Genomic DNA, 23717 nt, shown 5'->3' on the forward strand with positions numbered 1-23717 from the left:
GGCTCCACACTTTTCCAGCATTCTCCTTCCCTTTTACCCACCTATAGGGTCCCAAATAGTAATAATTCTGCCTTTAAGCACAGTAAAGTGGTAGGTAAATGGGTTGGTGGGGAGGGATAGGTCGATTGGAGAGGAGTAGGTAGGGCCCCCCTACCATTTCGTATATAGGTTGCTCCAGTAGGTGTTTTTTTCCCATTAGGTAGGTGCCCACCTGTATGTAGCTTGCCCCCTGTATGAAGGACCCCCGTTAGTAGCATAACCCTGTAGGTTGGACCCCCCTGTAGCTTGCTCACTGTATGTAGGACTCTCCTGTATGTAGTTTGCCTCATGTAGGTAGTACCCTCGTGTAGGTTGTTTTCCCTCTGTATGTAGGACCCTCCTGTAGTTAGCTGGGCTCCTGTAAGTAGCTTGCCCATTGTATGTTGGATCCTCTTGTAAGTAGCTTCCCCCTATAACTAGGACCCTCCTGTAGGATGTTTGCCTCCTGTATGTAGGACCCTCCTGTAGGTAGCTTGGCCCCTGTAAGTAGATTTCCCCCTGTATACAGGACCTGTAGGTAGTTTGCATTGTCATGTAGCTAGTTTGCATTAACCCAACACTGCAGCCCCTTTAATCTAAGTAATGGTGGGGGTAACAGGAAAGGTAACCCCCACCAGTAGGTGATGCATATCCTAGGCCATAACTTTTTATAGTGGACAACCCCCCTAAAGACTAGTTTAGGAGTCCTTTAAGTCACACTTTATACATGAAGATCTTACATTTTCAATAAAGAATTTGGGGTATATAAATTTGTAAATGCAGGAATAACTTCTATGCTGTTATGACAGAAAGATCTCATAATGTCAATGTCTTTGGTAACTTGTTTTATTCTTCCCCAGATATTGTTACTGATTCTGAGGCGGAGGCTGTGTCCGATATAATCGAGAAAGTAAATAAAGGTGAGATGTCAGACTGTTATTGTCCATCAATAGACTCTGTATCTTCCTCTTAGCTTCTTGCACAGCATGCTGGATAATCTGAAGTCAACCAATAAACCAACCAATTTAGCGTAAACTCTCCCTAATTGTTTTGTAGAGGACTGTCATGTGATCTATGGGTGTCTGCGTGGTTTAAGGTACCATGTATACATGTGGACCAGTGATGTCCAACCATATGACTACATAACCCATTAAAGGGGTACTCCACTGGCCAGCGTTCGGAAGTAAATGTTCCGAACTCTGTTTTACGCCCCCCTCAATGCAAGTCTATGGGAGGGGGCGTTGAGCACATGGGGGTGCTACAGGAGATATCGCGGGATGTCCCAACGGCAGGAGCCCCGAAATCAGACATCTTATGCCCTATCCTTTGGATAGGGGATAAGAGGTCTAGGGGCAGAGTACCCCTTTAAGGACATAGCATGTGTGGGTCTTAAAGATGCAGCCAATTTTCATTTCTGTGTTTTCCTTTTCCTCCTGGCCTTTTAAGAGACATTGGGGGAGATTTATCAAAACCTGTTCAGAGGAAAAGTTCCTGAGTTGCCATAGCAACCAATCAGATCTCCCAAGATGGCAGACAGAGGTCTCCTTACCTGCCCCCTGCCATCATCATTAGGTCTTTTTCTATGGTCTGACTTTGATAATACTGATCAGTGCTATGCCTATTCATAGCACTGATCAGTATTTGCAATCTAGACATGTGAAAAATGGTGTCTTCTGTTTTAGGATGTGAAAGAATGCACGGACATATTTATTCACAGAACAATCAATACTGGATAACGCTTTTCGGCTCTTACTCACACCTTCCTAAGGTCCAAAAAATAGTTAAATTCTGGTGTCTCTAGTGCTCTGTGCTAGCAGAAGTTAACAGTGCTGGTAACTCAGCAGAGCTGATCAGGACATCAGCGGAAAAATTGCGGGTCCCGATCAGCTGAGGAGACGAAGAGAGGGCCCTTACCTGCCTCCTCGCCGTCCGATCTGTGCTCTGATGTCCTAACCAGGGTCTGTAGGCTAGAGCACCGATTACACTGATCAATGCTGAGCCAAAGCTCAGAATTGAACAGTGTGTGCAATCCCCAGATTGCATGTATTAGCCCCCTATGGGGACTAAAAAAAAAAAAGGTAAAAAGTGTAAAAAAAAAAAAAAGTTAATAAAAAGTGAATTAAACACTGCTAATAAAAGTTTGAATCCCTCTCTCTTTTCCCTTTTTTTTAAATCAAATAATTTAATAAAAAATAAACATAATCATATATGGTACTGCCGCGTGTGTAAATGTCCGAACTATTAAAATATAAGGTTAGCTAAACCGCACTGTCAATGGCGTACACGTAAAAAAATACCAAAGTACAAAATTGCACATTTTTGGTTACTTCATATACTTTAAACATTTTTACAAAAAGCGTTAAAGTCCCATCAAAAAGTCCCATAAAAATGAGTCAGAAGAGTCCCTCCCTTGTGGTGGTGGGAGGTGATTGGTGTGTGGTGAGAGGAGGCGTGTCCCTCCCTTGTGGTGGTGGGAGGTGATTGGTGTGTGGTGAGAGGAGGCGTGTCCCTCCCTTGTGGTGGTGGGAGGTGATTGGTGTGTCTGGTCATGCAGCCTTGTCCATGAGTCATCTCTTGTCTGTGACTCATGGACAAGCCTGATGCTGCTGCAGGACTGGTTAGTGTCACAGTATGTATTGGGACCCCTAGTGATGGGATTTTCAGGAGCCGTTTTCTTTATTTATCATTTTCAAAAAAAAATTTAACAACCATATTGTTACGCCTAGCGCTCCGGGTCCCCGCTCCTCCCCGGAGCGCTCACGGCGTTTCTCTCCCTGCAGCGCCCCGGTCAGTCCCGCTGACCGGGAGCGCTGCACTGTCATGGCCGTTGGGGATGCGATTCGCACAGCGGGACGCGCCCGCTCGCGAATCGCATCCCAGGTCACTTACCCGTCCCGGTCCCCTGCTGTCATGTGCTGGCGCGCGCGGCTCCGCTCTCTAGGGCGCGCGCGCGCCAGCTCTCTGAGACTTAAAGGGCCAGTGCACCAATGATTGGTGCCTGGCCCAATTAGCTTAATTGGCTTCCACCTGCTCCCAGACTATATCTGCTCACTGCCCCTGCACTCCCTTGCCGGATCTTGTTGCCATTGTGCCAGTGAAAGCGTTTCCTTGTGTGTTCCTAGCCTGTGTTCCAGACCTCCTGCCGTTGCCCCTGACTACGATCCTTGCTGCCTGCCCCGACCTTCTGCTACGTCCGACCTTGCTCTTGTCTACTCCCTTGTACCGCGCCTATCTTCAGCAGTCAGAGAGGTTGAGCCGTTGCTAGTGGATACGACCTGGTTACTACCGCCGCTGCAAGACCATCCCGCTTTGCGGCGGGCTCTGGTGAATACCAGTAGTAACTTAGAACCGGTCCACTAGCACGGTCCACGCCAATCCCTCTCTGGCACAGAGGATCCACCTCCTGCCAGCCGAATCGTGACACATATTACGAAAGGTCTTTCATTATTATCAGTAAAATGTATGAAACTTTTTTGGATCTGACAGTGCCAATTTATTTTGTAAAATAAGAGAAGGGGGGTGAATTTAAAGGGGTACTCCACTGGAAAACATTTTTTTTTTAATCAACTGCTGCCAGAAAGATGAACAGTTTTGTAAGTTACTTCTACTTAAAAATCTTAACTCTTCCAGTACTTATCAACTGCTGTATGTTTCAGAGGAAGTTCTTTTCTTTTTGAATTTCCTTTCTGTCTGACCACAGTACTCTCTGCTGACACCTCTGTCCATTTTAGGAACTGCCTAGTGTGGGAACAAATCCCCATAGCAAACCTATCCTACTCCAGACAGTTCCTAAAATGGATAGAGGTGTGAGCAGACAGAAAGGAAATTCAAAAAGAAAAGCACTTCCTTTGTTGTAGAAAGCAGCTGATAAGCATTGGAAGAATTAATATTTTTAAATAGAAGTAATTTACAAATCTGTTTAACTTTCTGGCACCTGTTGATAAAAAAAAATGTTTTCCAGGGGAGTACCCCTTTAAATTTTATTAGGAGAGGGGCTTATTTATATTTAAAAAAAAACATTCTCATAAGAAGACTTACCGTATATTTTTTTCTTTCTTCTGAGAACGCTTGCTTAGTTCTAAGAAGCCTATAAATATTAATTATATATATATATATATATATATATATATATATATATATAGATTGCTACATCAGTAATGTTAAGATGTATAATATCTCACCTATTATTTATAAGGAGTCAGAGAACAAGGAGATGTCTTACCAGCTATAGATGCCAATGAAATGTGTCCCTCTGTCCTCTGTGGTAGACATCACCAGTATCTGACTAACACTCTTTCATTTCTTATAGGCGACACTCTTCTAATCGAAGGGGATATTAAGCCTATACTTAACCGCAGTGCTAAAAAGTGTACAAGTTGCAAATGGCAGAAGTCCCAGGATGGAGTAGCTTACGTCCCATATGTTGTTTCCACTGGATACAGTAAGTGATTCCATATACATATATGTGTGTATATATATATATATATATATATATATATACAGTGGTCCCTCAAGTTAAAATATTAATTGGTTCCAGGACGACCATTGTATGTTGAAATCATCGTATGTTGAGACCATGGGGGAGATTTATCAAAACCTGTGCAGAGGAAGAGTGGTGCAGTTGCCCATAGCAACCAATCAGATTGCTTCTTTCATTTTCCACAGGCCTCTAAAGAGGCCTGTGGAAAATGAAAGAAGCAATCAGATTGGTTGCTATGGGCAACTACACCACTCTTCCTCTGCACAGGTTTTGATAAATCTCCCCACATAACTCTATGGAAAACTGGTAATTGGTTCTGAAGGCACCAAAATGTCATCCAAAAATAGGAAAAAGTGAGGATTAAAGATAAATAAGTAGATAACTAATATAGATAAAGCAAATCCGTACATATAAAAGTAAGAAAGATCTGCTGGGAGCTGTAAATCACTGTCTATTTCAGTGTTTCCCAACCAGGGTGCCTCCAGCTGTTGCAAAACTACAACTCCCAGCATGCCCGGACAGCCAAAGGCTGTCCGGGCATGCTGGGAGTTGTAGTTTTGCAACAGCTGGAGGCAACCTCTTTGGGAAACACTGGTCTATGTAGAGGACAGGAGCTTCTTCAGGGTCCTGTACAGAACACGCAATGCCCAAAAAAAAAAAGAAAATGGAGCCGCCCCCTCTCCTGATGCCCAAAGGAGAAGCTAACCCTGGCACAGGTGAAGAGTACAGAACATGTAATACCTCCCTGTACTGTAGGGGGCGCTACCAGACACCAGGGTTTTACCAGTGAAATATACATTCTGATTGGTCGGTTCTTCCAGCCATTGACACGTTTTGCAGATTCCAAAGCATTGTATGTTGAGTCTGGTTTCAAGTTACGATGGTCCAGAAAAGACTATTGTATGTTGAGGCCATTGTAAGTTGAGGGATCACTGTATATGTATATCTCATAGGGAAGGATCTTGTTTTTTTTTTTCCCTTCATAACACAAAACTGTTTTTCTTTGGTCTCTAGCGGATTTTGAGAGATCAATGTTTGTTAGGGCTATGAAGGAATACGAGGTGATGACCTGCGTAGACTTTATCAGCAGAACCACTGAAAAGGACTATCTCCTTATAGAAAATAAGGCGGGGTAAGTGACTTTGATATTTTTCAAATATTCAGTATTATAGTAGAACACAGAGAATAAAACATACATGGATCAAAAAAGACACATAAACAATATACACAGACATTTAAAAGCATGTAAAACAGAGAGCAACAAGTATGATTGTGACTATATACAGTAGTAATAATATAGTAAGTATAAAAAATAACATGCAAGAATACCTGGTGCTAAAGTATAGTCAGTTACAGATACAATGTAACAAAATAACTGCACTTGTGAATAAACATTGAGGCTACAACAGTACTTTATAGTCATACCCAGTGATAAGCAAAGGTGACCGCCAATGAACCGACGTTTCGCCACAGAGGCTTCTTCCGCGGTGTGGCCAAAACTGGGAATACCCGTTATATATATGACTGATAGCCAATGGGAAGAACATATGCCCACGTTTTCACTTAAGTTCCTATTTATAAGAGGCCAGTCACATTAATGGCACTTTTTCATTTACAGAAGACATGTATTGGTGGGGCATAGTTATGTGATACAATTTGATTGGTTTTACATCTCTTTGGTAGGCAGTACCCCCATGTTTCGCAGTATAGCATAGGTGTTATAGGATTCTGCCCAGATGATGTCCCCCCAACAGAGGCCTTTAACACACAGCCATTAGCCCCAGACCTCTGAAGAAGCTTTACGGAGTGAAACATGTCAGGGGGGCTATGTGTATTTGAGTTTTAAATCAAGGGTCACACTAATATTTCTGGACAATGAACAGATACTGTATGCAGTGTGTTCCAATACAGAGTTTTGGGGCCATAAATTAGCCCTGGATTTAATAAAAGTTATATTTTATGGGTTAGGGAACTGTAGATAGTGTTTTGTTGGCCCATTTTTCCCCCTTCCTGTAATTTATATTGTGAGTTACTCTGTTTCCTAACTGGGATACCTTTGGCATTTGTGAACATTTACAATATTACATGGACATTTTCCATAATCGTTATATAAGAGAGATTATCATTTATGGCTGCCCATTTTTTGGGTTTAACATTTGATATCATTCACAGCTGCTGGTCATACGTTGGGAAGGTCGGAGGTAAACAGTCTATGAGCCTCTCTAAAGCCGGCTGTATAAAGTATAATCTTATACAACATGAACTCATGCATGCTCTGGGCTTCAACCATGAGATGACCAGGAAGGATCGGGATAACTACATTGACGTTATATGGGAGAATATTGCTCCAGGTGAGCACCAACATACTGTATTCTGATTATAACACAAATTATACAGGAAAGGAAATGTATAAAAAACATATATGCTACCAGATTATTTGTCCTGTTAGGGACCAAAGCTACTAAGCAATACCAGCAGATCAAATGTGTATTGGGTTAATGTAGAGAAAAACAACTGGTCGTGGGCTCACAACCACTGGGCGGCCTAATATAGTTACATTGTTTATACCAGTGGTCTCTAACTGTGGCCCTCCAGATTTTGCAAAACTTCAGCTCCCGCATGCCAAAAGTTACTATTCACAGTGAAATATCTGGTGTTAATTGATGATAACATTTTTTTTTCTATACAGCTGATCAAGCAATTTTTACGATTGATAATGGGGATCTCCAGGACATGCCTTACGACTACTATTCCATCACGCATTATCTAATGTATGTATATATGAAATCTGGTATCCTATCATGAATGGGGTTTCTGAATATTATGTTCAATATATCATGTTGTAAAATTTATTAGGGCTGCAATGATAAATCGATAAAAATCGATAATGGGATCTGTTGTTGACGAATCCCGTCATCAATTAATTGAGCTCCGATTCGTGGTTAAGCAAAAATCGAGTTACAAATGTTATAACTCCAGCGTTATGACATTTGTAACTCATTTTTTGGGTCAGTGCGGTAATTCTGTTGGCGACACTGCGCTCCGCCCGCTCCCCAGCTGGCTCCAAGTGTGGCAATATGAAGATACAGTGCTGTGATGTCATATTCCCCACTGAGAGCTCTGATCGGTCGGCACTGATTGACCAGTCAGAGCTCCCGGCGGGGAATATGAAATCACAGCAAAGTAACATCATATTACCCGCTGGGAGCCAGCCCGGAGGCGTATTGTAGTTCCGCCCTCACCTCCGTACGAGGTATGGAGGTGCAGGCACCATCAGTTAGGGCATAATGTGATCTACTTTGTGAACTTTCCCTTACTTTGCTGGTCCTGCATTATTGATGTACAGGGCTCCATGGTAGGAGCTGGTTAGGGCAGGGAGGAGGCAGGGAGTCGACCACCCCCTCTGACTATTCACCAGCATTACAAGATGGCATGAATATAACTTCACAAACCCCACTATGCCCTAACTGATGGTGCCAGTACCTCGCACGGAAGCGACAATTTCACTTTAAATGCTAAGTCAATTTTTCTAAGCCTCCAGCTGTTGCAAATTTACAACTCCCAGCATGCCTGAACAGCCTTTGGCTTTCAGGGCATGCTGGGAATTGTAGTTTTGCAACACCTGGAGGAACCCTGGTTGGGAAACACTGTGCCAAGTAATAATAGGGGTGCGGGGAAAACATAAAAAACATTGTTCACTTGTTTTTATGTGCCTACTGTACATATTTTTGGTTATTTTGCAGTTTATCCCTGATTCATCGATTAATCGTTTAATTTCGGCAAGGAATTGATTGTTCAATTAATCATTTGTTTCAGCCCTAAAATGTATCATTACATTTTACAGCCTCCATCACATAGTGACCTGGGGAGTTTTAATATATGGAGGCATGTTTTATATTTACGGTTGAGTAACTTGAGCCTAGATGACTTTTATTACCTGAGCTATGCCTTAAAATCATTTCTGTCAGCTTCAAGTTATGTTCCAAACTGCTGACACTGTTAGATGCTGTTAGGACAAGGAGATACATGATGCAAGGAGTTCAAGGGGTACTCTGCTGAAAAACATCTTAAAGGAAAACTGTCAGCTTTCTTCCCCCACACTAACCAGCGGTACTGGCTGGTAGTGCCGGGGACGCTGATCAGTTTGTTCCTTACTGTGCCCGGATCTTCTATTTTCGGTATATGCAAATGAGGTCCTAACTGGCACCGGCCGGGCTAACTGGCACTATGATGTCAGTGCCGCCCAGCTCAGCTCATCAATATTCCTCCCCTCTCTCTTCATTACAGAGAGGGGAGAAGAGGGAGAGGAGGAGGGAGGGGAGGAATATTGATGAGCTGGGCGTCGCTGTGGGACGGCACTGACGTCAGAGTGCCAGTTAGCGCCTCATTTGAAAATAACGAAATGAAAGATTACGGCCGAACGGCTTGGTGGATCCGGGCACGGTAAGGATCAAACTGATCAGTGTCCCCCTCACTAACAGCCAGTACTGCTGGTTAGTGCGGGGGAGAAAGCTGACAGTTTTCCTCCCATAGACATGAATGGAGAGGGCGTGATGTCACGGACACGGAAGCTCCAAGCTTACGTGTTCCGGACACTGCCACTGCCAGCCCGTAGATTGCGGGGGTCCCGTAGCTGGGAAAATCTTATTCTCTATCCTTTGGATAGGGGATAAGATGTTTTTCGGCGGAGTACCCCTTTAAAGAGGCTTTCCCATGCCCCTGAAGTGCTGAGGGCTGGAATGCTTCCTTGCTCCCCCTCGCACCCCAGTCCCTGTTTTATTGACAGGCAGGGCTCAGTCTTTAAATCCTGTTCCTGTGCTGTGCAAAGAAATTGTACCTAGGATTGAGATTTAGAAATGGGGCTTGGCTTCCAGCTGACTGTCTATCAAGCAAGGACAGGGACAAAATCTGCTGTTCATCAAATCAGGCAGAAAGAATAGAGTTTTGCACCCAGAAAGATTGGTGGGGCTTAGCAAAAGTGGGCATGGTTTTGTCTAAAAGGGAGTGGTTTAAAAGAGGCAAAACTGCACTAAATTGTGCCAAAAATGTGTCAACTTATTAATGATAATAATAATATTAATAATAATAATAATAATAATAATAAGGTGATGAAAACATCAATCGTGGTATAGAATTTATTAAAACTCCCCAGGCATTTTAGCTATTTATCTCCTTTATACCTTCTCATTTGCTAATGTACATATACACCAATTGGCTTATTTTACAACTTTTTGCTAGCCACACCCCTTTTTATGGACAACGGTGTGCAAAGTGTCCGATTTTTATATTGGTTTGATTCATATCGTTTATTCTTCAGATTCTACTCATCGGGTTCACAGGAATGTATTTATGGCTAATAATGTTTTTAATTTTAGGTCCGCTTTCAGCAGGATACCTGGAGAACCTTCCATGGTCCCCAAATATAATCTCACCATCCCTATGGGAAGGGCGATTGGACTGGATGATTTGGATGTGATGAAGGTTAATTCCCTTTATGACTGCAGTGAGTATTTGCCTATGTCAATATAATAATACAATATAAAAAAGTAAACTAAACTCTAAGGGGGAGATTTATCAAATCCTGTCCAGAGGAAACGTTGCTGAGTTGCCCATAGCAACCAATCAGATCGCTTCTTTCATTTTTGAAAAGGCCTCTGAAAAGTGAAAGTAGTGATCTGATTGGTTGCTATGGGCAACTCAGCAACTTTTCCTCTGCACAGGTTTTGATAAATCTCCCCCTAAGTCTATTTAACCCCTTAAGGACCCGGGGTTTTTCCATTTTTGCATGTTCATTTTTTCCTCATCACCTTCTAAAAATCATAACGCTTTCAATTTTGCACCTAAAATTCCATATTATGACTTATTTTTTGCGCCACCAACTCTACTTTTCAGTGACATTAGTCATTTTCCCAAAATATCCACGGCAAAACGGGAAAAAAATTAATTGTGCGACAAAATTGAAGAAAAAATGCCATTTTGTAACTTTTGGGGGCTTCCGTTTCTGTCACGCCCCCTGCCATAGACTAACATTTTGGGGGCGGAGTGTGATGTCATGAGGGGGCGGGGCTATGACGTTACAAGCTCCCGGCGCTGGCTCCAGCGTTCGGAACAGTACCCCTTTAATTTAAGAATGCCATGTTAGGCCTGACAAAGTGGAATATTTATGAGGAACAATAGAATAAACTATGTGCAATTATGCAACTCTATTGAATGTTAGAATAACATGTCTTATGGCTGATACAGTGTACAAATTATACAGTGGTCCCTCAAGTTAAAATATTAATTGGTTCCAGAACGACCATTGTATGTTGAGACCATAACTCTATGTAAACCTGGTAATTGGTTCTAAAGGCACCAAAATGTCATCCAAAAATAGGAAAAAGTTAACATTTTAGAAAAATAAGTAGATAACTAATATAGATAAAGCAAATCCTTAAATATAAAAGTAAGAAAGATCTGCTGGGAGCGGTAATCACTGTCTATGTCAGTGTTTCCCAAGCAGGGAGCCTCCAGCTGTTTCATAACTACAACTCTCATCATGCCCGGACAGCCAAAGGCTGTCCGGGCATGATGGGAGTTGTAGTTTTGCAACAGCTGGGGGCACCCTGCTTGGTAAACACTGGTCTATGTAGAGGGCAGGATCTTCTTCGTGGTCCTGTATAGTACAGGCAATGTCGTAGAAAAGTAACATGGAGCCCCCCTCACCTGGTGTCCAAAGGAGCAGCTAACCCTGATACAGGTAAAGTGTACAGAATGTGTAATACCTCCCTGTACTCTAGGGGGCGCTACCAGACATCAGTCAGTGCATACACTTCAGTAATACAGGGGTTTCACCAGTAAAATGCCCATTCTGATTGGTCAGTTCTTCCGGCCATTGACACGTTTCACAGATCTGGACTGTCTGTAGCATTGTATGTTGAGTCTGGTTTCAACTTACAATGGTCCAGAAAAAAACATTGTATGTTGAAACTATTGTATGTTGAGGCCATTGTAAGTTGAGGGATCACTGTATACAGAGTGTGAATATAATTTGGTATTTAGGGTTAATTTTTGAATGCATCTGCTTAACCTCTTAAGGACTGAGGGCGTATGGATACGCCCGTGGGAAATCTGGTCCCCACCGCTCGCCAGTTGGGGACCGGAGCCGGATGTCTGCTGAAATTGTTCAGCAGGCATCGCGGCATGTCGCCCAGGGGGGTCATGATGGACAATTCAGCCCAGCGATCTGCGGCAGATTCCGGTTCAATCGGGTCTCCAGTGATCCGGAATTAGAGGCTGTTCGGGGCCGTCTCTGACCGCCCCGAACAGCCATAGCCAGCAGGGGTGAGGTGGCACTGGTGCCACCTCACGATGGCCTGATTCGTCGTGAATCACCTGTGGGGTATTAAAAAATACTGAGTTTGAAAATTTTGTGAAAAATGTGAAAATTGCTGCTGAACTTTAAAGCCCTCTGGTGTCTTCCAAAAGTAAAAACTCATAAAGTTTATGATGCAAACATAAAGTAGACATATTGTATATGTGAACAAAAAAAAAATTATTTTGAATATCCATTTTCCTTACAAGCAGAGAGCTTCAAAGTTAGAAAAATGCAAAATTTTCAATTTTTTTCATCAAATTTTCGGATTTTCACCAAGAAAGGATGCAAGTTACCACAAAAATTTACCACTATGTTAAAGTAGAATATGTCACGAAAAAACATTCTCGGAATCAGAATGATAACTAAAAGCATTCCAGAGTTATTAATGTTTAAAGTGACAGTGGTCAGAATTGCAAAAAATGGCCGAGTCCTTAAGGTGAATAAGGGCTAAGTCCTTAAGGGGTTAAACATGGCTGCCAGGATCAAAATGGAGACTCATGTCTCTCTGCTTCATTCTGAACTAGTCAGAATGCATGACATGTATAGGTGCCACTTGAATGCTCACTGGAGCTGGTTCAGGAACACTATTCAATTCAGGTATTTGCAGGTTTGAGCCTTAAAAAAGGCTTGGGATTTGTGGTAGCAAAAGATGAGCCCTTCAGGCTGTGATTAGGATGCCCCCTTATATGCTGTTTTGGGGTATAGAAGCCCCTATAGGATTCTTGCATGAGGATTGAATCCTGTTGTAAGTAGGAGGATTTATCAAATCCTGTGCAGTGTAAAGGTTGACCTGTTGCAACCAATCAGATTTCTTCTTTCATTTTTGAAAAGGCCTCTAGAAAATGAAAGAAGAAATCTGATTGGTTGCTGTGGGCAACAGGTCAACTTTTCCTCTGGACAGGATATGAAAAATCCCCAAGGTCTCTATTTCTAATCACCAGGGCTCAAGTCCTGCAGGAACGCATGGGAACGGAGTTCCTGCACTTTTTCCACAGCAGGAACACTGTTCCCATAATCAGGAGTCCAGCCCTTGAGTGGAAATCTTGGGTGAGTTCCCACACTTTTTTTTCCCAGGACTTGCCCCCTGCTAATCACTAACTGTCCCTATTTCTGTCTCTCTCCCTCTCTCCAGCAGTTCCAGCGCTCTGAATGCAGTGGGTGACATCACTGCCCTCTTATCCGTGTAAAGACACCCTCCCCCCTTGCTGTGTCCTGTTTGCCTTTGTGCTAATTGACACAGTAAGCAGCAAATCACATGATAGACCTTGGTTATCATGTGATATGCTGATGTCCCAACATCATCTCACCGCCCCCTGTTTGCCAAAAAAAAAAACCATATGCTTCTAGGGTTTTTCGCGCTATTTACCGGCTCGCACAAGCAGAACCAGTAAAAGCTTGAGTGGTCCCAGAGCAGGAAAAATCCTAAAGTTCGGGTTGAATCTGGGTTTGAGCTCGCTCATCTCTATTTATAATTATTTAGTTTTAAAATTAGTTTTTAAGGTTTTATGACTGATGTGACCCCACTTATTTATTTAGATCTGTGTAGAAGAAAGCTTTTTGCACCAGGATCTACCACATATGACTCAACCTCATTAGGACAAGGGAAGAAACGCTGCCTCTATCTAATTCAATCTACCCTAAAGGTAAGTTTTACTTAATCCCCTAGTAAAGAGTCATAGGGTTGTTTTGGCAGGGGAGGTTTTTATGAACCCCGACCAATATGCTGTTATTTTCGGACAGCCATTAATTTTGCTGTTTGCAGTAGACTTAATGGGGAGGTTTATTATAGCTTTGTACTCTACAACTAAAATTACTAGATTTATGTTTTTTCACCTTGGGAATTTTAAGTTTTTTGTTTCATTTCAATTTTAAGTTTTTTTGTTGCATTTACATTTCATTTTGTGCATCCGACAGCCAGACCAAGCAAGAGAACTTTAAAAGTACCTGCTGCCTTATCCCTACTGTACCACACTAATTTCAATGAGCTGAAAGGGGTCAGCTAGTGACTCTGGTGAGCTAAGTTTCCAACTGTATCCCATTTTAGACCAGGACAGAAAACCGTAGCAGACCATAGTTTTCAGTCTGGATGAAAAGCCTAATTGGTTAAAATTAGATCCTATCCCTCTATGAAGATACAAACAAACGGAGCTTATATAAGCCCCAGAATAGGTTCCGGTTTCAGCATAGCACCTCAACTCTTGACAAAGCCGGATGTCAGACGAAACGTCGGGGAGGTATTACTGTATGCATTTTAAAAGCAGTCTGCAGCCTATGGACTAGTTAGTAAGGAGATTCTGTTGAGATAGGAGCTAAGGATAGGAAATAAGTGTGACATAAAGGGGTACTCCGCTGCTTAGCGTTTAAAACAAAATGTTCCGAATGCTTAGAGCCGTCGCCGGGAGATCATGACATCATAGCCCCAGCCCTCATGACATCACGTCCCTCTCCCATAGACTTGCATTGAGGGGGCGGGACTATGATGTCACAAGCTCCCAGTGCTGGCTCTGAGCATTTGGAACATTTTGTTACAAATGCTGAGCAGCGGGAGTACCCCTTTAAAGGGTTACTCCAGTGGAAAACTTTTTTTTTCTTATTCAACTAGTGCCAGAAAGTTAAACAGATTTGTAAATTACTTCTATTAAAAAATCTTAATCCTTCCAGTACTTATTAGCTTCTGAATACTACAGAGGAAATTATTTTCTTATTGGAACACAGAGCTCTCTGCTGACATCACGAGCACAGTGCTCTCTGCTGACATCTCTGTCCATTTTAGGAACTGACCAGAGCAGCATATGTTTTCTATGGGGATTTTCTCCTACTCTGGACAGTTCTTAAAATGGACAGAGGTGTCAGCAGAGAGCACTGTGGTCATTATGTCAGCCGAGAGCTCTGTGTTCCAAAAAGAAAATAATTTCCTCTGTAGTATTCAGCAGCTAATAAGTACTGGGAGGATTAAGATTTTTTAATAGAAGTAATTTACAAGTCTGTTTAACTTTCTGGCACCAGTTGATAAAAAAAAAAAAAAAGTTTTCCACCGCAGTACCCCTTAAGAATTGCCATCTTACAGAGTGGTCACTAATAGACCTGTCCCAATAGCCCTAGCACATATTGAAGAATTGGGATTAATTGGTCCTGGTCGCTGCATGCTGTGTGTTAATACATTATTCTGTTGATTTGCACATAAAGGTTTTGTTTTAATTGGTAATAAAAAAAATTATGTTTTAAGGGGGCGACCCTAAGTTTAAAACAGGAATCATTCCATTAGTTAATCATACTAATATAGGAGTTTTGTTTAAAAGCCTGAAATGGTCAGAAAATGAGCCGACCGGAGTCAGCTACTGAAATGGACTGGGGACAGCAGGGATACGGCAGAAATTCTCCTGCTGGGTACACGAAACTAGATGTTAATGCATCCTTTCCTATACTGTCTGCTGATCTGTATCAGTCTGGTCATGTACATTAGATGAATGGATTTATTATAATGGCAAGAGACCCAAAGCTGGGGACTAATTAAGATTGGCATAAGATATACTCAACCATCATCAGACATGTGGATGGGATCATTAATAGATATTGAAGTTAGTAAACACATCATGATTTGGTCTGTTCAGTCTACTTAATATTCCTCATTTACAAGGAATTTTGTCCCAGTAGACCCCAACCATTTCTTCTCTTCCATCCCAGGTCCGCCTGCAGCTTAGTGACATCAATTTCCCATCATCTCCTGACTGTAATAGTGCCTACATTAAAGTGTATGATGGGGTCAGTCCATCATCACCAGTCCTGCTGGACAGAAAATGTGATCGGAAACCAGTCCCACCTCTAATTTCATCTGAAGATTTCATCCTAATTGAGATTGTGAATAACCAACTATTGGCTTCAAGCACTTTTACAGCTTCTTATGAAAGAGGTAATTCCACTGCTAATCAAAAATGTATCTCGAAATTGGGCTTGTTTGTACCAGCTAGGATTTCCAGGATCCTGAGTCAGGGGCTGAGAACTGAAATTTACCCCTTCTAACATAATTTTTGTAGCAACTTTAACAGGAATACTTAACCCCTTAAAGGAGTACTCTAGTGCAGAGTATTCCTGCTCCGTCCTGCCCGGGCTGCAAAATAAATGAAAATGGGTTCCCGCGGAGCGTCACTATAGCTGATCGGTCCTCCGGTCCATCTTTAAAAAATCATAACTCTTTAAATTTTGCACCTAAAAATCCATATGATGGTTTATTTTTTGCGCCACCAATTCTACTTTGTAATGACGTCAGTCATTTTACCCAAAAATCTACGGCGAAATTGAAAAAAAAGAACCGCCATTTCATAACTTTTGGGGGGCTTCCGTTTCTGCGCCGTACATTTTTTGGTATAAATGACACCTTCTCTTGATTCTGTAGGTCTATACAGTTAAAATGATACCCTACTTACCGTATATAGTTTTGATTTTGTCGTACTTCTGAAAAAAATCAGAACTACATGCAGGAAAATGTATAAGTTTACAATTGTCATGTTCTGACCCCTATAACTTTTTTATTTTTCTGCGTATGTGGTGGTATTAGGACTCATTTTTTGCGCCGTGATCTGAAGTTGTTAGCGGTACCATTTTTGTAGTGATCGGACTTGTTGATCGCTTTTTATTCATTTTTTCATGATATAAAAAGTGACCAAAAATATACTATTTTGGACTTTGGAATTTTTTTTGCGCGAACGCCATTGACTGTGCGGTTTAATTAATGATATATTTTTATAATTCAGACATTTCCGCACGCGGCGATACCACATATGTTAATTTAAATTTTTATTTACAGGGTTTTTTTTTATATGGGAAAAGGGGGGTGATTCAAACTTTTATTAGGGGAGGGGTTAAATGATATTTATTCACTTTTTTTTTCCACTTTTTTTTTGCAGTGTTATAGGTCTCATAGGGACCTTTAACACTGCACACACTGATCTTTTATATTGATTAGTGGTTTCTCATAGGAAACCATTGATCAATGATTCTGCCGCTTGACTGCTCATGCCTGGATTTCAGGCACTGAGCATTCATTCGGCGATCGGACACCAGGAGGCAGGTAGGGACCCTCCTTGTGTCCCAGAGCTGTTTGGGATGCCGCGATTTCGCAGCGGATATTGGATATCCCGAACAGCCCCCTGAGCTAACCGGCAGTGATTTACTTTCACTCTAGATGCGGCGTTCAACTTTGAAAGCTGCGTCTAAAGGGTTAATAGCGCGCGGCACTGCGATCATTGCCACGTGCTATTAGCCACGGATCCCGGCCGGCACGACCCGCTATAATGCGGGGCCACGCTGTTGCACCGCGTTATAGAAAGGGAAAGGATTCAGGACGTACCGGTAAGTCCTTGGTCCTTAAAGGGAACCAATCATCAGATTTTACCCTATATAATGTTTGGCAAAGTGTTATATAGGGTAAAATTGTTGTCCTCACCATCCCCGGGGGACGCTACCCCCAGGGATGGTGAAGATATGAAGTTATAAACTAGTCACCGCCGCCGTAAGTAGTCACCTGGGCGGGGAGCTCTTCTCACCAACTCCCGTTCTTCGGCCGGGAGCGACGCCCCCTCCGCTTGATTGATGGGCAGCGTCATTTTTCCGCTCACTGAACAGACAGAGCAGAGCGATGACGCTGCCCTTCAATCAAGTGGAGGGGGCGTCGCTCCCGGCCGAAGAACAGGAGTTGGTGAGAAGAGCTCCCCGCCCAGGTGACTACTTACGGCGGCGGCAGTGACTAGTTTATAACTTCATATCTTCACCATCCCTGGGGGCAGGAGCATCCCCCGGGAATGCCAAGCGTTATATAGGATAAAATCTGATGATTGCTTCCCTTTAAGAGGTTAAAGGGTATAAGGGTATTCCAGGATTTTTTTTATTTGACTATGCTACAGGGGCTGTAACGTTAGTGTAGTTCATAATATAGTGTCTGTACCTGTGTTTGTTGGCTGGTCTTGCAATAGATTTTTGCCCAATGTTTATTTTTAACAACATACAAAATGAATGTCGTCTCAGGTTTTCCCAGGTTGCAGTGCGGCCTGAGACATTACATTACTAGTCAGGTGATGAAAGGGACCCTGTCAGCTTCATTGGGTGGAGCGACTACTGGGTGGGAGGGAGATTTTTCTGCAAGGAATTGTAGTTTTGCAACAGCTAGAGGCACCCTGGTTAGAAAACACTAGTCTATTGCATGAAAGGGATCACAGGCATGTTTCAATGGGAGGGATGGCTGATGTGTGGGAGGGAAAAAATAACAATAACAAAAATTAATTATGGGACTTGTAGTTGGAGGGAGGGAACTCCAACAGGAAATAGCCAGTTCACAAAAAGATAGCTTCAGCGTTATGGTAATCTCACAACACAGCCATTTAGCGAACAGATCCCCTTCATAAGCATGTCCATTATTGTCTGTCAGTTAAGTACTAAAATCACCTTATGGTGGATAACCCCTTTAATAAAGTTCTTTTCATCTACTGTAGAGAGATATGGAAACACCTTTGTTCAGGATAACGGGGTGGTAACATCTCCTGGATTTCCTGGATTATATCCCAGCAATGTGGACGTTGTCTACAGCATCATAGCCCCAACAGGATATAAGGTAAGATATGAGAAGGAAGTAGGTATGACTTATATGCAGTATCCAACAACTTTATTGATGGTAAAGTTAAATATTAAAATTTGGCAAAAAGTTTGGTATTTATAGTATAATTTACAAAATCCAGCTCACCAGCATCTCTCTTTCAGGTTTCCTTAAGCTTCGGTTTCTTCTGGATAGAAAACTCAACATCATGCTCCAAAGAATATTTGACTGTTATGGATGGAGTATTGGAGACATCCTCAATCCTGGCTACTTACTGTGGATTTATGGACATAACTCCATTAGTGTCTACTGGGAATTCATTGGTTCTCCAGTTCCACAGTGGGGACAGTGCTGGTTTTAATGGATTTTATGCAACTTATAAATTTGGTAAGTGAGGATCTATACCTATGGATCCATAATTCGATCTTGACTTGTTTAGCTTAAAGAAGATGTCCAGCGAAAAAAAAAAATGTATTCCCTGTATACGGAGGAAAAGGGATAAGTGGCTGATCGCGGGGAGTCCGACCGGTGGGACTCCCCGCAATCTCCTGTATGGGGCCCTGGCTCTGCTTATGCGCATTTTGTACCCAGCATATCAGTTGGTCTAAACACCCCCCTCCATTATTATCTATATGAGAGGGACGGAGAAACATAAAGATGAATGGAGGGGGGCTTGTTTCGACCAGCTGACGTGCTGGGTGCGAAAAATATCATTTCCTTGAGCAGAGTCGGAGCCCCATATAGAAGATCGGGGGGGGTTAGGGTTTTCCCAGCAGTTGGATCCCGTGCGATCAGACTAGGGGATCATTTTTTTTCATTGGACATCTTCTGGGAATATTTTGCCTTAAGCACCTTATATATAAGTTTTGGTCTATATTCTGCATTAAACTAATCTGCACTGTCCTATTTTAGATGGGAAGTGCACAGATTATGGCCCCTATGGGGGAGATTTATCAAAACCTGTCTAGAGGAAAAGTTGCTGAATTGCCTATAGCAACCAATCAGATAGCTTCTTTCATTTTCAAAGAGGCCTTTAAAAAATGAAAGAAGCGATCTGATTGGTTGCTATGGGCAACTGCACCAATCTTCCTCTACACTGGTTTTGATAAATCTTTAAACATACAATGGTCGTCCTGGAACCAATTAATATTGTAACTAGAGGGACCACTGTACTTCTATGCAGAGAAATGGATGAATCTCTTGCCGGCCAGGGAGTGAAGCACAATGCCTACCCCTTCCCTGGCTTAAAATTAAAGGGGTATTCTGGGCAAAAACATCTTATCCCCTATTGAAAGGATAGGGGATAAGATGTCTGATCGCAGGGGGGTCCCAGCGGCGGGCCCCCCGCAATCAGACATCTTATCCCCTATCCTTTCGATAAGGGATAAGATCTCCCTGCAGCAGCCCGCATTCTATGCGTAGCTGCGTCTGTAGTTTCGGAAACCGCCGGGCTTCCGAGACGGGGACATGACGTCACACCATGCCCCCTCCATTCATTTCTATCGGAGGGGGGGTAACGGCAGCAACGCCACCTCCCATAGACATGAATGGAAGGGGCGTGGCGTGACGTCACGTCCCCGTCTCGGAAGCCCGGCATTTTCCGAAACTGCAGATGCAGCTACGCATAGAATGCAGGCTGCTGCAGGGAGATCGCGGGGGTCCCAGCGGCGGGCCCCCCCCGTGATTAGACATCTTATGCCCTTTTCTTTCGATAGGGGATAAGATGTTTTTGCCCAGAATACCCCTTTAATGATCGCAGCAGAAGGGAAATCCAATGTGATTAACAACTTTTGACATGTCTGATCAACATGTCAAATTATGTTTTTAATTACAAAGTAACACTTTACTCCCTTAGATGGCAGGATCAGTAGGAGACACTGTATCTAAGTCAGTAAAGATAAACTCATCTCTACACTCTGGAATAGTAGGGAAGTTTGCCTATCCTTCCATATAGCTGTACTAAAACATCTCCTCTCTTTTCTTGCAGTGACTACGAGCTAAATGAACTTAATGGAAACAGAGTCCAACAGTTTGAAAAACAAAACTAAGCCCAGATCCTTCCTTACAGAACATATGCATTTTTAAATGTTTTATTGTTAAATCTATGTTACTGTATGTCTAAAGTTTCAGTGTTACAATTACAGATGGTGGCTTTGTTTATTTGGATCAGTTTGAAGATTCGGCAAACACAGATTTTCCCTTATTTCCTAATACAGACAATCTGACCCCCTCAATTAAGACAATGGATGCTAAATTTGGATCCATGATTCAACCTCTGTTGCCTTAAAGGGCAACTGTGGTACTTCCATAGGATAGATGATAAGTGTATGATCGCAGGGGGTCCAACCACTGGGAACCCACTATCCTGAAATCTCCTGCCCGGCGCTCGCTCCATGGAGCGACCACCTCACGTTAACAAATCTATAGAACATATGGGCATCGGGCAGGACACACTAATTACCTATATTGTGGATAGGGAATAATTAGTTAAAGGGGTACTCCGCTGCTCAGCGCTGGGAACAAAATGTTCCCAACACTGGAGGCAGGGCGTGATGTTGTGAGGGGGTAAGGCCGTGGCTCTAAGCGTTAGGAACATTGTGTTCCCAACGCTGAGCAGCGGAGTACCCTTTTAAGTACTGGAGTTCCCCATTAAAACAAATCTGTCAACAGGTTTTAGGGATAAAGTAAGGTCATGGTTGCACAGGGCTTTTGACCCTAAATTCATATATCCCTTTTATAAATTAAATGACCCCTCCAGCGCCAAAAAAATGCAAATTAAGCTTTTCACTCCCCTATATGCACTGGTCCCCTCCTCTACCCCATAAATCTCAGGGAAGTGACTAACTAGTGAAGGGGTTGAACTGTGCTGGGCTCTAACAGCGGAGGGAACTGCCCAATGGGCTCCAAAGCCTAAGTTGCACATCTTTTAAAACTCTGACATCTCTGGACAGGTCAAAGCACCTATTAGGCTGGGTTCACATCACATTTTAGGCAATACGGGACCACATATGGCTGGGGGAGCTAAAACCGGGCGCTCCTGTATCCCTGCCGTATGCGGCCCATAAGTAATGTATTTAAATGAGCTGACCAGAGTGAAACGCTGACTCTGGTTGGCTCATTTTTGCCCCGTATGCAGTTTTCCCACCGGACCTAAAACCATGGTAGACCACAGTTTTAGGACCAGTTAGAGAACCGTATACGGGGCAAAAATGAGCCAACCAGAGTCAGCGTCTCACTCCGGTTGGCTCATTTAAATACATTACATACGGGCCGCATACGGCAGGGATACAGGATCGCCCGGTTTTAGCTCCCCCCGCATGCGGTCCCGTATTGCCTAAAACGTCATGTGAACACAGCCTTAGCTATGTACGGATTCAGGATCAAAAATGCTATACAGCTCTGTCCTTACTTCATACCCTACAAACCTGAAGATAGGTCTGCTTTAAATAATGAAACTACTCCAATACTTCCAAAAATGGTTGAACTGGTAACATGCAAGTTTTGCAAGGCAGAATACTTGATTTTTGTGGTATTAAATGCAGTTACTCCTGCCTCCCACAGGATGGGGGATAACTAGCTGATTGGCGGGGATGAGACCCGTGGGACCCTCTCATTAATTTGGAAAAATGATCTCCGTTTTGGAATCAGTGTGTCCCGGCATTTGGACCCCCACTGATCAGCTGGCTATGCCCTATTCTATCGATAAGGGATAACTTTTAATGTTGTGATAATGCTTTTTGTGTGTCCTTTTTAAAAAATTCTCCGCAAATTTGTTTTATTTAAAAAAATCTGAGTAACAGTGCAATAGCAAGTTATTATAAAAATATAATTTGGGTACTGACAGGTCTGCCAAGCTCGGATAACATTTTCATTCTATTTGTTTTTTATTCTACCTATGTATTTTTTTAAATTTACCAACCATGTGATGTACAATTTCTTATACTGTTATGAAGACATAAATACATATATTTATAATTGCTTTCATTGTTTTCCGAAAAAAAAGTTTAATGTTTGTGTTGTTATTCTTTCCTTTATTACATTTATTCCATATTTTTTATTGGAGTGATATAGTGGGGGGTTTGTAAGGCAGAAGACAAAGACATTGAACAGGGAATCTGGCAGAATATAAAGTGTAGTTGAAGGCTAGGCTGTCTTGATATTCACAGTTTTTTTCTGCACATATTATTTCCAGTTTATTCAAATAGTCAGTAGTTGGTTATAGTGGCTTCCCACTTTAGATAGTGCTACTCTATTAGGGCATGTAGATGTATTAGGAGGGTCCCTTGTTCAGACGCCTCTTTCATTAACCAGAGCAAAGAGGTTCTGCATAAAGCAAATCTCTGTTTGCAGGACTGCATTTTCCCTCAGGGTCTATTCACACAGTGAAATTTCCACCTCAAATGACAGCCCAATACACTTCTATGGGATTCCGCACTCCCGTTGACACTTCGGAATTTCCGCAAGCGGAAATTCTGAACTGTCAACGGGAGTGTGGAATCTCATAGAAATGTATTGAGCTTTCATTTGGGGCCGAAATTCCACCATGTGAATAGATTCTCAGTGATAGGAGGATGAGGGCCGTGGCACAGAACAACCAGCTTATCATCAGGGTACCTGATGTGTAGTAAAGGATTGTCCAAAACAGACTACCCCATTAAAGGTGTTATTGAAGAGTTCATTAATCTTAATCTTAAAGGAAATCCGTCAGCGTATCTGCTGCTTAGAGCTGCAGATAACATTGTACTGTTTTAGATGCCGCAATCAACTTTGATCGTGGTGTCTAAGGGGTTAATGCCAGGCATCACGCCGATCGTTGATGTCCGGCATTAGACATGGGTCCCAACGGCTGATAGCCACCCAGCTATGAAGCAGGGTCAGCACCTGAGCCTGTGTCACAGAAGGGGAGCGGGTGCAGGGCATACATGTACACCCTGAGTCCTTAAAGAGTACCTGACACCAAATAAAACTTTTAATATTGTTCCTCATGTAATTGGCAGACGCTTTCCCATTCACGTGCTTTTAACATTATCAACATAAATAAGTTTAAAATGTAATAGAAAAAACAGCTGCTAGGTGGCTCTGTTCTGTTCCCTGCCACAACTAATAAAGTGAGTTTGGTCTCCTCCCGGCCTGGCAGGAGACCAAACTCAGGAAGTGTTTCTCTGCAGTCAGCTTGATTGACAGCTGCACAGAGCTTCACTGAAACATGCACAGAGCCTCACTGAAAGCTGCACAGAGCTTGAGGTCTTCTATTCATCACAGCGCTGCAATGATGT

The 23717-nt window shown here is 42.6% G+C and overlaps 1 protein-coding gene across 3 annotated transcripts in view; it reads left to right on the plus strand.

Moving 5' to 3' along the window:
- The window catches only part of LOC130361260 (embryonic protein UVS.2-like), a 37544-nt gene extending 16077 nt beyond the window's left edge, over positions 1-21467 (plus strand). For 2 of the 3 annotated variants that reach the window (XM_056564037.1, XM_056564038.1), the window contains 11 exons: positions 879-938; positions 4328-4459; positions 5513-5630; positions 6671-6849; positions 7188-7269; positions 9874-10001; positions 13392-13498; positions 15540-15765; positions 18341-18459; positions 18606-18828; positions 20429-21467. In XM_056564037.1, coding sequence (XP_056420012.1) covers positions 879-938; positions 4328-4459; positions 5513-5630; positions 6671-6849; positions 7188-7269; positions 9874-10001; positions 13392-13498; positions 15540-15765; positions 18341-18459; positions 18606-18828; positions 20429-20442 — 1388 coding nt within the window. In that variant the 3' untranslated portion in view covers positions 20443-21467. Of the gene's footprint in view, positions 1-878; positions 939-4327; positions 4460-4762; positions 4852-5512; positions 5631-6670; positions 6850-7187; positions 7270-9873; positions 10002-13391; positions 13499-15539; positions 15766-18340; positions 18460-18605; positions 18829-20428 lie in introns of those variants that run through there. The other variant, XM_056564040.1, reaches the window with a different exon arrangement.
- Positions 21468-23717: the final 2250 nt, after the last annotated feature.

This window comes from Hyla sarda, chromosome 3 (assembly GCF_029499605.1).
Source record: "Hyla sarda isolate aHylSar1 chromosome 3, aHylSar1.hap1, whole genome shotgun sequence".
NCBI classification, from domain to species: domain Eukaryota; kingdom Metazoa; phylum Chordata; class Amphibia; order Anura; family Hylidae; genus Hyla; species Hyla sarda.